At 54.3% G+C, this 12,792-nt stretch overlaps 1 protein-coding gene across 8 annotated transcripts in view; it reads right to left on the bottom strand.

The window, feature by feature from the left end:
* EP400 (E1A binding protein p400) overlaps nucleotides 1-12,792 on the bottom strand; it is a 90,522-nt gene that overhangs the window by 30,469 nt on the left and 47,261 nt on the right. For all 8 annotated transcript variants that reach the window (XM_066371224.1, XM_066371223.1, XM_066371225.1 and 5 more), the window contains 9 exons: nucleotides 11,857-12,026; nucleotides 11,431-11,605; nucleotides 11,154-11,290; nucleotides 8,384-8,570; nucleotides 6,829-6,995; nucleotides 5,438-5,607; nucleotides 4,522-4,764; nucleotides 2,625-2,789; nucleotides 1,165-1,320 (listed from right to left, as the gene is read on the bottom strand). In XM_066371224.1, the coding sequence (XP_066227321.1) occupies nucleotides 1,165-1,320; nucleotides 2,625-2,789; nucleotides 4,522-4,764; nucleotides 5,438-5,607; nucleotides 6,829-6,995; nucleotides 8,384-8,570; nucleotides 11,154-11,290; nucleotides 11,431-11,605; nucleotides 11,857-12,026 (1,570 nt within the window). The remainder of the gene's footprint in view (nucleotides 1-1,164; nucleotides 1,321-2,624; nucleotides 2,790-4,521; nucleotides 4,765-5,437; nucleotides 5,608-6,828; nucleotides 6,996-8,383; nucleotides 8,571-11,153; nucleotides 11,291-11,430; nucleotides 11,606-11,856; nucleotides 12,027-12,792) is intronic.

Below are 12,792 nucleotides of genomic sequence, written 5' to 3'. Positions count from 1 at the left end.
TTGGGAACAGCTCTGGCCACCCTGCAGACCATCCTCCCACCGGCACGCTCTAGGGATTGGTGCTGTCCCACGGGCACATGTCTCGGAACCACCAACAAAACACCCCTGCTTGCCCTGGCCAGCTGGCTCAGTGGTAGAGCGTCGGCCTGGCATGCAGGAGTCCCGTGTTCAATTCCCGGCCAGGGCACACAGGAGACGCGCCCATCTGCTTCTCCACCCCTCCCCCTCTCCTTCCTCTCTCTCTCTCTCTCTCTCTCTCTCTTCCCCTCCTGCAGCCGAGGCTCCATTGGGGCAAAAAGTTTGCCCGGGCGCTGAGATGGCTCTGTGGCCTCTGCCTCAGGCCCTAGAATGGCTCTGATTGCGGCAGAGCGATGCCCCAGATGGGCAGAGCATCGCCCCCTGGTGGGCATGCCGGGTGGATCCCGGTCGGGCGCATGCAGGAGTCTGTCTGACTGCGTCCCCGTTTCCAGCTTCAGAAAAATACAAAAACAAACAAATAAAAACCACCCCTGCTCTCTGGCCATGCTGTGAGTGGAGACCTGTCTGTCTTTCCCCTTTGATGAACTCCTGTGTGCACCCACATCCGTGGCCATCCTCATGTCTACCATACCAGCACAGCAGCCACGGGGGCCCCAGCCCTCCATATATATCAACCTCCACCCTCGGGCTCCTGCCCTCCAGACCAGCACAGCGTGATCCCAGGACAGCCAGGGCCATGCTGCTCGCCCCGACAGACTGGACATGTGCTTAGGGAACAGCTCAAAAGGACCTCTGAGGACTAAAGGGCCCTGTTGGGGGAGCACAGGGAAGAGTGGCGGTAACTAGGCTGAAGCGTGTCTGGGGAAGGAGGCTGTGCAAGGGCAAGAGGAGCATGGCCTGGTCCGAGAGAGGGAATTCACCCTGCTTTACGCCCATCCCAAGGGAAACTCTGGCACCAAGACAAAAATCTAAGGTGAGTGTCGGCAACAACTTTGAGAGCAAGGGAAAAGAAGGAAACCAAGTGGACACAGAGCCATCTGTGGAAATGAGACAGGGCCACAGCAGGTCCTTCAGGTCTTGAGGCCCCATAGTCAGAAGTCCTAAACACCTTCCAATGATCTTCACAGCAAAGAGGGTCAGAAAGAAGCTTCACAGCCAGCCTTCTCCCTACTCAGAGCACTTTACCTGGTGGTGTTATGGGAGCAGGGCCTGGGCCACTGGCTGGGGGCTTGCTTCCCAGGGTGCTCAGGGCCCCCGCCTGAGACACGGTCTGCATCACCACGGGGCCCGGAGGTCGTAGGTAGGACTGCCCAGGGGCGGACACGATCTGAAGAACGCTGCCTGCAACCACAGTGCATAGGACAGTCCGTCTGGGCCGTGAGCCTTACCTCAGGTCACACTCACTCCCGTGTGCAGAAACTAGCAAGGCCACACACCAAAACTCAAAACTGAGTTCACTCTGACATAAGCACGCGAAGTTCAGTTAGAGAAAAATGAAAACACTTCATTCACAATGAATGCAACTCTAAGAACAATGTCGTTTTTGTTTTGTTTTCCTTTTTTCTTTTGTTTCTTTTTACAGTAAATGTCATTTTTCTTAATGTCAAAAGAAAACTTATCTACGCCTAGAAATTCCTGATTTGGGGTAATACAATGGGCACTCGCTCAGAATGGCATAACATGTCTGCTCAAGGCCTGAGCCACAGGTGGAAGGTCCCAGCTCCTGGATCATGCATTGGAGCTAGCCGACCCGCCCGCTGGATGAAGAAATATCTAAAAACCTGTGTTTGGGCCCTAATGCTGTAACTCTGTTAAGGAGCTGGTCATTCCCACCCGTGGGTGATAGAGTCGTCCCGTGTCTCCTGTTCTGGGAGAGTGTTCCCACACTCTCCGGAAGCTGGCGCACCAGGGTGTCAGCCCACAGCTTGCCCCTCTGACCAAGAACTGGGAAATGGGATTAAACCAAACTGAACGGTTCCTCTGCTACAGGCTTCCTGGGGGCCTCTGCTCTGCCAACTCTCACTCTCCAGTGACCCTTTTCCCCGACAAGAGCCATGAACACGTCCCACAGACACTAGCGGGCGGTAAGGGGTAGGCTGCTACCAACAACACCCTTGAATCCAAATCTACAGCTAAGAGGAACACAAATGACTGAAGTATAACGCTGTGGTCACTTGGGACTAACTTGAGCATGCCACTCAAAATGCGTCCTCCCTTCCTTCGAACAGCAGCCACTGCAGGGACATGGTGCTCTTGGGCACCGGCCTGGAGGCTCTGCCCTGGAGTGACCGAGGCTTGCAAATGGGCACAGCTTCTCTCACACAGACTGCTGGTCTTTGGGTGTTTTTAGGACAACTTACCTCACAGTAAAATTAGAAAGCAGCAAACGTTTCTATTTTGATTTTGAAAACAGAACTTCCATCAAAGGGCAGGTTTTAAAAATGACTAGCACCTACTGAGCGCGTGTTAAGGACTGGGCAGCCAGGTGGCACACACGTCCCACTGGTCCTGCCAGCACCCGCCTAGGCCACACCTCCGAGGTCGGCTCACTGCAGCGTTCACAGGGAGGCACTTGAGCTGAAAGCAAGGGGCAGCTGGCCGGCTGCCGTCGTGTCTGGCTGCAGAGTCCACGATGCAGTTCTCACCTTGCAGCTGCAGGGGTTGGCCGGCCGTGAGCTGCCGCAGCTGGCTGTGAGACAAAGTGAACTTGTTCCCCTGGAACTGCAGCGTCACTGGGGTCTCTGGCTGGGCGACGCGATTCGGCGGTCCTGCAAGCGAAGCCAGCTGCGCTATTTTGACCACTTCCCCACCTGCGGGAACACAGGGGAAAGGGGAATAAAACTTCTGTGGGATCTGCAGCTTGTGACATGACAACTGTTTGTGATACGAAACAACTATGAATAGTACACTAAATTGTCAGAAAAATACCAACCATGTGGTGCTAACTCTTTCAGGAAATAGCAATTTAATAGAAAAGAGAAAAAATTAACATCAGATTTTAATGGTTAACCTCTGTAATCAGAGCTGGTAGGGATTTTAGGAATCAGATAATACAACTGAAGAAACTAATGAGGGACACTCTACTTTTCTCTCCAGCCAGTAATCGGCAATCATTGGAACAGCAGAAATCTATCTGTAATACACCTCGAAATGCTTCGTGTCTACCTCTGCTTCAGAGAACCTCCAAAAAGTTAGAAAGCAAACATCCAGTTTAGCTCAGAGAGGTAAAGAGACCTCAGTACAGATACAAAACATGGACATGAGCTTCAATCACACCCATAGCCTCCTCATACCCTGGGCTCTACTTAAGTGCATAAGTATACCACATGAGTGTAGCCTTAAGATACACTGCTCACAGAAATTAGGGAATATTTTCAAAATGAGCATGAAGCAATAAAATATTCCCTAACTTCTGTGAGCAGTATAGGAAGTTTTGCACTGTTTTGAACTAGATCGTAAGATCTGATCTGTAACGTCGACTGTCAGGAAATGAGAAACTTCACACTGCTGAGAACATTTTAATGCAAACATAACTCAGATGAAATCACGGACAGGATTCAAGTTTCTCACCCAATGGTTGACAGTTGAGTCTAAAATCCATGCAAGAATTATTAGTGAAACAGTCAAGAAGGAGGATAGTTAGCGAAAGACAAGAACAATATCCAGATAGCTTGCACACAGGAACCATGAACAAGGATGGTAAAATGAAAAGGGAGACGCAGAGGTGAAGGCCACCAGACTGAAGGCGGCTGGCTGCCTATGCTCCCTAAGCACAGCTCCTGCACCACAGCCACAGAAGTCCCATCCCAGGACAAGACACAGGCCCCACAAGTGGGCAACGGACAGGCCCAGCAGAGCTGCCAGGACGCAGCACGTCCTCAGATGCCACACCTCTCTCATCTTCCCCAAAGGCCGCCTCACATAGCTATCACACTGCCAAGTGCGTGAGGTGGTGAGCGAGGGATGGCACAGCCGTGGCGTAAGGAAGGGCACTTCCCAACAGGACGAACAGGGCAGGGTCCACATGAGGTCTGGGAACACAATAACTCCACTGGTCACAGTGAAGTGTTCCACTGAAATATTTAATAAGACTGTGATGCTTTAGTCACTGAAGTCTCACAGATGTCTCAGGTGAGTGAAAATCATCCCAGGTTTAAGTTCGGTAACAGACATGAAAAGGAAGTCACGGTTTTTAGAAACCGAATGCTAGTTCCCAAGGCGAGCAAGGAAGCAACCTGCTTCCATTTGACCCCGTCTGCCCCCCAAGCTGGGCTTGGTGCTGCTGGCCCGAAGCCGGGCTAACAGTGGGGGGAGTCGCAGTCATCAGCACACGGCATAGAGTGTGAGCGTGGCAGGAAAGCAGAGCTGACGCTCGAGGTCAGGAGAAAGACAGAGAAAGGACAGGCCCTGGGTGCTGGCCTTGGAGACTTAGGCAGTGCCCAGTATGGGGGGACAGGAGTGGACAGCAGGGCTCTTCAACCACTGGTCTGAACACGCTTCCTGGGAGGGGGGGCAGAACCACTGGGAGGCAAGGCCACTTACTAGGCAGGCGTGCCTGGGCCTGCGAGGTGAGCAGCAGCCCCTGAGGCAGTGCGCTCTGCCCTGCTGGGTGCGAGGGGGCCTGGGGCTGGGGCTGGGGCGGGCCCAGGGTGGAGGCCTGGGCAGTGGTCTGAGCCCGCAGTTTCGCAGGATGGGCTGGGCTAGGAGCTGTGCTGCATGTCGAGGCGGCCTGGGGTCTTGGAGCACCGGTGGGAGCCTGAGAGGTCTGCAACGGGGCTGCGGCCGCTGCAATCGACAAGGGTGGTTTGTGCAGAGCAGTTAGAGGTTCTGAATGCAATGCAATACTTTAAACCCGAATTCTTAAAAAGTAGAACAAACATTTTATACTGTCTCTCAAATGAGAAGTTGTCTCTGAAAAGGGGGTGGAGGCCAACGTGGTCTACAGAGTGAGGAGCACAGTTCTTTATCTGTTAACTATTTTCACTTGGAGCGAGCCAGCAGGCCATGTGGTACATTCCTGCAGGAAAAGGGTGTTAGAAGTCAGCCATGCGAACCCGAGTGTCCACTGGAGACAATCCTGACCACACACGAGGGTGCGCACAGAGGCTGCACCAGGAGCACCTGCAAGGAGCAATCTGGACACTGATGAGCTGCTGTGCACAGGGCTGAAGCACCGCCATTGCCCTGTTGGCCACCCGGCCGTCCTCTACAGTGACAGTGGGTGACAGCAAAGTGGGCACGGCATACAGCAGAGGCCTCCATGGGAGCTGCAGCACCAAGCACCCTATGTGCACACACACCTCCCCAAGCAGCATCCTCGTCACCACACCAACCGCAACTCCACTCAGAGTGCAACATCTTGTGTGAAAACCCAGTGTGAAGAACAAAAAGCCACACATTTGTGCGAGAGCCGCATGCAGCTCTCCAGCAGAGCAGCATGGAAGCCCCTGTGACGCACCTTTGGCATCTGGGTTTGCAGAGAACGTGGCGATCGGCGGTCGTCCTCGAACATGGCCCTGGGGAGTAGTGGTAGCCGCAGTAGAGGTGGCTGTCCGGGGTGGGTGTGAGCTGGGGAAAGTCACAGTGCGCCCCTCGGGCTTCTGGCCATACTGCACAGGCTGGAACAACCTGAATGCCGTGTGGGAAGAACACACACGTCACTATGCACAGACCAGGGCGGGGGGGCCCCTCGGGCAGCAGGGCTCCCTCTCCTGCTGCTGGTTAAGGCGGGTGGGGTCCTGGGAACAGTTCTGGCCACACTCAGTACATAGTGGTCTCATGCCTACGGATGGGGGCATGATTTTACCTCAACTAAGTTTCCCTCAGTGTGGACCAGGAAAAGGTAGCTGACACAAAGGCCATGACACTTGTTTAAGAGTAAATGGGGTGAAAGGTCAGGTGCACTATCAGGTAACAGCAGCACAGGTGACAGAAAGGGCAGATGGGTAACAGCACCATTCCCTCAACAGTGTAACCGTATAAGAGGGCCACCCACAGCTGCCACTGCTGGTTTTATCATAACGCAAAATGCTCTTTACAGCCAGCTCTCCTGTGGAGACAGTGTGCGGGATGTCCGCATCACCAGAGTCCATGCAACAAAGCAGGTGGGGACAGCCGGGAAAGGCCGGCCAAGGGCGCAGCCATCACCACCTTGCACGTCCTGCGGGACCCAGGCCGCCAGTGTGGGCAAGGGTGCAAGTCCCACACAAGTCCCACACAGAAGAGGCAACAGGAGCAGCTGCCAGTTTGCAGAATGGGTCCTTTCATCTCCAACACACTGACTTTCCTTTTTCTTTCTCATCTTTAACCTGAGCCTAGGGTCCTGCCTATCTCCTCCTTGCTGGATCAGCCTCTCCTGAGTCACTGGGTTCCGCTGCGTCGTCAGACACGTCTGCCCGGTTCCAGCCTCCCCGCTCCTGTGACATCATCAGCTCCACTGCCCCTTTCGGGGGGGCTCTCTGCCCACCAGAGCCCCAGCACCGTCCCCCGCACCTGTTGGCCCTCATTACAGGCACCTGGCCCTGACAACACTCCCACATCATACACTGCGTCCAGTCCGGCCCGTCTGTCTGTTCCAGCTCCTCCCATACCACACGCTCCTTACAGTGAAGGCCACTCTTCAGGTGGGCAAGTGGCCATACCTCACCGCCCAGGAGTTGTGAAGTGCTCATGCTTTCCATTCAAAAGGAACTACAATTTGCAGGAGAAACAGGTAACCCCAAGCCTGGAGCCCTGGGGCCCAAGCCTCCCCAATGTCACCCAGACCCCACAGCCCAGGGACAATTCATAACCAATGAGGGCCCAGCCAGAGCCAGACGGTGAATGCAGGTGGTGCTCCACACCACACACCTGCTGGGCTTCAGTCTGACAGCCGGTGGTCTGCCTGGTGGGGGCGGTGCTGTGAAGAGCTCCTCGATGAGTTTCCGAGTCACCTTCTTCTTACTCAACAATTCAGCCTCATGGCGAGTCATTTTATCTTCCAAGCCAATGAGGTCAAATATAGAAAGATCGGTTTCCTGAGCAGAGAAAGAAAAAAACCCAGCAGCCTGAGGCAGTAGAAAAACTCGACTAAGAATCAAAGCAGGTTTGCAAAAAGGGAGAACAAGACCCTAAAGACCTCCCCTGCACCCCACTTGAAGGACTAGTGTGCCTCAGTTTCCCCGGCTCTGAGACAGGAATGATGGCACCTGATCACCCTGAGTGGCTGTGGGAATGGAAAAGGCAGCACCCAGAGACAGCCTGGACCCGGCAGAGGAAAGAGGAAAGCCTGTACAGCATAGGGATGCTGGGCCTTGTCCAGAGGATGAGCTTGGGGGAGACCCTGGAGAAACCCAGGAGGTGGCTATGTGGCATGTCACTCAAACCTCAGGCAGCGCACTGCCTGTGTCCGCAGCTGAGGACCCGAGAGCCACCTCACTTGGGCTTCCCGACTTTAGTAACGAAGAAAACTTCACACCCAGGGGACGAGAATAAGCAGGGTGGACGAGGCTGGAGAGGATATGGAGAAAGTGGCACCTGCCACTGCAGGGCCATAGAAAGCAGACGGCAGTTCACCAGCATCCACACGTGGCCTATACCTCCAGGCTTATGTGCGTGCCCGAGGGAAACAGCCACGTCCACAAAATACTTGTGCACCGAGTGCCCATGGCAGCATCACAACGTCCAAAACATGGAAACAACACAAATGTCACACTAGTGGAAAGACAAAACATGGGCGTGCATGCACGGGAACCATTCAAATTTCAAAGGAAATTTATGCTACAAGTAAGGAATGTTCTAGGCTCTTGAGTGATGAGAGCCCCCCCCGTGACTACACTGGAACCAGCACATCGTGCACTTCAGAAGGGTGTGTTCAGGAGGATGACGTAGCTCCACAATGTTTCAGAAGGAGCACGACACAAGCAGCAGCACCCCTGACACGCTGAGGTCGGCTGTCTAATGCACCAATGCACCTATATTGCCCCTGGCTGCAGTCCTGTAACCCACCTCGTCCCTGAGCAATAACCACAGGGGCAGCAACAGCAGGCTGACCCACTCACAGCACACCTGCTACCCCCCAGCTCCTCAAACCGTCACATACTCACTGGCCTCAAGCTGTACCTGCACCAGCTCACCCAAGACACAGCAGGTTCCCAGGCCCTGAGCCTCTGAACCTCTGAGCCTATACCCAAAACTTTGCCTGTGTCCCACGTGAGCGCAAGCAGTTGTAACCTGGCTCTCCGTCACACACATGCCATGCCTGTCTCAATCCAACAGCACACACTGAGCAGACCAGTCCGCCCCACCCCACGGGTCGGTTCCAGACCACACAGGTGTTGTATCAAGGGGAAAGTGCAACCAAGACCACGTAGCACTGCCTGGAACCAGCCTCAGACACAGCCACCTTCCCCGACCCCCTCCTTACCTTCCAGGCATCCCTATCAAGCGCCTTCAGGACAAGGGAGGCGGAGCGGAGCTGCAGCGGCCCAGCTGAGAATGAGGACTCCGGGAGCCGGGGCTCTACCAGCCCGGGGTGGTTGCAGATGCGCTGCAGCCTCAGCAGGATGCTCAGCACGTCCACAAAGTGCCCGCCCTTCAGCGCCTCCTGGGTCCTGCCCCGGGAGACACAAACAGTACTGTTGGTGTGGGCCAGTCGGACCCTCAGCATCCAGAACCAGTCATGTGTGCGTCCACCCAAGACGGGCTCAGTTATGTCACAACGCTCAAGTCCCCATTCCCGTCCAGGACCTCACACTCACTGTCCCAACAAAACAGGATGGGAAGGCAGTTGGGGAAGGATCCGACGTGGGCGCAGCTCCCTGGGCCTCCCTCCAGTGGGGAAGGGGACCTTCTAAATGGAGCAATGATGGATGTCAACCCAACGGTGACAGGTGCTGGGAAGCCATGGCAGTGTCTGACAGGATGATACCTGACCTGGAACAGGAGATGCACCGCAGGGGGCATGCTTAGCAGTACCCTAGAAAGTCCACTACCAGGAGCTATAGTGCATTGGGCGCAGGCACGCTCACCCACCAGACTCCAAGGACGTGGTGCCTGCACATAAGGAGTGGTTCTCTTCTTGCTGCTGAATCACAACAAATGCCACTCAACAGTCTAGGACCTGCTGTCACCAGTCAGTCCCAGGTCCAGGGGCCTCTCCTGTGGGCATGTGGGGAGTCCTACACCTGACGAGCAGGTGACATCATCATCCCCAAGTGCAGAGCAGCCCCGTGCCCTGGCACACCCCGTCTGTGTCCTGACGTTGCTCCACACAGTCTCCACCTAGTGTCACCCTTGTGCACATATGGACGTGACCTGCTGGTGCTCGGGAAGCCACCCTCACTCCACCTCCTAGGTCCCCACTGTCTGCCCCTCGGGGACTTGTACCTACCACCTGGGGCAATACATGAGGTCACCCTGTTCCCCCCAAAAGTAGCGGACCATGGGAGCCAGGTGAGCAGCTGCAGGGGGCTGCCCGACAGAAATGTGGGAGCCTGTTCCCAAGGTCAAGCCCCTTTCAGGCTACAGAGGCCAAGTCTGTAGGAACTGGGGGCGCTGCGTATGCTTTTCACAGGTGCCCATGAAGAGACAGACTGGCTATGGTGACAGACTGGCTACGGTGACCGTGTACAACTATATTTAACATCTTCAAACTTCCACTCTATACTTACTTTTGCTTTTTTAATTTAAACTTGGGAAAACAAAGTGTGATAAAAAGAGGCAAACAGGTCGTGGGGGAGGAACGTGGGCTCACACTCTCGGGGGCACGCACAGGTGCAGGCAGCACACAGTCCCCAGAACGCTGATGTCCGCACCCCCCACAGCAGTCCCCTACCCGTGGCTTCAGGTATCCGCAATTTTAGCTACCCGCAATCCAAAAACATCAGAAAGAAAGTTCCAAAAATAAGCCATTTGCAGGTGTTAAATTGTGTGCTGTTCTGGAGAGTGTGATGACATCTCTCCTATTCAGGGGCGGATGTCAATCATCATTTGTCCAGCGACCCCATGCTGCAGACGTTCCCAGCCTGTCAGTCACGTAGCAGCCAACTGATTATCTGGGAGTCACCCTCACATGACTGAAAACAGCCCCAAAGCAAGAGTGTTGATGTTGGCCACATGGAGATGCCCAAGAAAAGCCGGAGAGCACTCCCTTTAAGTGGAAAAGTGGGAGTTCTCGACTTAATGAAGAAAAAACTGTGCTAAGGTCACTGAGATCTTCAGAATGAACCTTCCAGCCGTGAAACCATGGGAACTGTGTTATGTTCAGTCTAGTACACACAGGGTTTGGTGCAGTCTCGGGCATCCACTGGGGGGGTCCTTGAACTCACCCACTGTGGATAAACGGGGACTGCTCTGCAGCCTTCCTGTGGACAGAGCTGGCCTGAAACCTAAGTCTCCAGCTGCTGTCAGAATGTGTCTCCGAGTCCTGGCCAGACAGCTGGGTTGGTTAGAGCATTGTCCCAAAGTGCAGGGATTGTGGTTTGATCCCGGGTCAGGGGCACATGCAAGAACAGATCTATGTTCCTCTCTCTCTCTCCCCTTTCCTCTCGCTCTAAAATCAGTAAAATAAACATTTAAAAAAAAGGGCCGTGGCCCTGGCCGGTTGGCTCAGCGGTAGAGCGTCGGCCTGGCGTGCGGGGGACCCGGGTTCGATTCCTGGCCAGGGCACATAGGAGAAGCACCCATTTGCTTCTCCACTCCCCCCCTCCTTCCTCTCTGTCTCTCTCTTCCCCTCCCGCAGCCAAGGCTCCATTGGTGCAAAGATGGCCCGGGCGCTGGGGATGGCTCCTTGGCCTCTGCCCCAGGCGCTAGAGTGGCTCTGGTCGCAGCGGCAGAGCGACGCCCCGGAGGGGCAGAGCATCGCCCCCTGGTGGGCAGAGCGTCGCCCCTGGTGGGCATGCCGGGTGGATCCCGGTCGGGCGCATGCAGGAGTCTGTCTGACTGTCTCTCTCCGTTTCCAGCTTCAGAAAAATACAAAAAATAAAATAAAGTAAAATTAAAAAAAAAAAAGGGCCTTGTCTCCTGTGTGAATCTACACTGAAACAATGCCCGACAGTAACCTCCCTGAGTGTGACAGCGGCAAGACCAGAGCCCCTGCCACTGCTGGGTTTGCCACACAGACAGAGCCGCTAAGGAGGCAAAGCAGGTTTTCTGAATGCCCAGGGAGAGGACCAAACGCAGAATGGTGCGCTCACCTGGGCTGCAGGATGACGTCCTCGTACAAGGCTTTCTGTCGGCTGGAAAGACGACATTTCAAAACGTGCTCGTACTTCTTCGTCAGTTGTTTTTCCACGTCTCTCTTGGTTCTCCTCAAAATAAAAGGCTGTGTCACCTGAAAAGAGAACGTGACCCTGTTTTATTTCAGGAATAAGTCACACATCACCACAGGTCATGTGCCCCTCTGGGGTAAGGTGACCTCACCACACACGAGGGGTCACGAGCACCTCGAGCCCCAGTCCCAGGCACACGTACCCTGTGCAAGCGTATGACCACTTTGTGGTAGTAGTCCTGATTCTCCTCATTGGGGGCTTTCAGAGGGAAGTGCAAGTAGGGCCTGGAGATGCCCGGGATGAGGAAGTGCACCATGGTCCACAGGTCCAGGAAGGTGTTGTGCAGGGGCGCATCGATCAAGAGCAGACGCTGCTGACTGCACACAAAACCAGAAACATTTCTGAATGCCCAGCAAGCACGGAGCACTAGGTCTGAAGATGTGTAAGGGACAGGCAATCTCACAGGATAAGCATGTGTCCAGGGGCCTCGAAGACATGGGCTGAATGAAATAAACACTCTGGATGTCCTAATGGGCGCATGATGACAAAGGGCACAAGCAAATCTGTGTGCCTGCAAACGACCCTTACATCAACAACACAGGACGCAAGGAAGGGCCAGCGCTCATACCTCTGCAGCGTGAACACGGCCTCCCAGTGCCGCTCGCTCAGGCCCTTCACACGCTGCATCTCGTCGATGACCAGACACCGCCACCGCACCCGTGTGAAGGCCACGTAACCCCGGAAGAACTGCTTGTAGGATGTGACGCAGACGTGGAAGCTGTTGGGCTCAGTCCAACCCTGCAGCACACAAAACAGGCCTCGCCCATCTTCTCACATCTCCCACTTGCACAGCCAGCCACCTGGCCGTGCCCCCTGAACCAACCCGGTCCCCACCCAGTCACCCCACTCATTTTTCTTAGCAATTTGCTATTTCTACACAGAGAAAAGCCGACTGTGTCCTTTTACAATCCTGTCCTCCAGCAAACAGCCTCAGTGTGGACAAGCTCAGAAGTCGCTCTGGCAGCATAAACACTTGTCTGTGGGACAGACTACCCCAGCGTGTCCTCAGTGGGACCAGCTCTCGCAGAACATAATCTGGGCGAAGCAAAAGCATGCTCAGGATGGAAGGACACGGGAAAGTCTACACTGCATTATAAGCTTCTCAACAACTGAGAATAAAAATGACCAGATAGTAGAAAATAAAACTCAAGATACTGCTTTTTCAGTAAAAGCTACTCCACAAAACAGCCTGACAAGCCAAAATTTATCTTCAGTGAGAAATGGTGACCTGTAACGAACTTTTACTTAGAATCTGGTGCAAAGTAGCAGAAATTAATGAACAGAGAAAGTTAAAAAAGGAATTCAAATGTGTTCTAGAAGCTTACTACATGCTAAGGACGTGTCCCTCCCTCACATACACATACACACACACACATACTACATGGAAACCGCTGTGCTCAGAAGCATCAGTTCCTTGTATGTGTCCTGGAGCCGGCGGGCCCACAGGGAACAGGGTTCAGCACGCCCTGCAGAGGCATGTTAATTTTTAGGAGACGTCTGCACC

Source organism: Saccopteryx leptura, chromosome 2 (genome assembly GCF_036850995.1).
Source record: "Saccopteryx leptura isolate mSacLep1 chromosome 2, mSacLep1_pri_phased_curated, whole genome shotgun sequence".
In the NCBI taxonomy this organism is placed as follows: Eukaryota; Metazoa; Chordata; class Mammalia; order Chiroptera; family Emballonuridae; genus Saccopteryx; species Saccopteryx leptura.
This window is presented reverse-complemented; position numbering and strand designations above follow the sequence as displayed.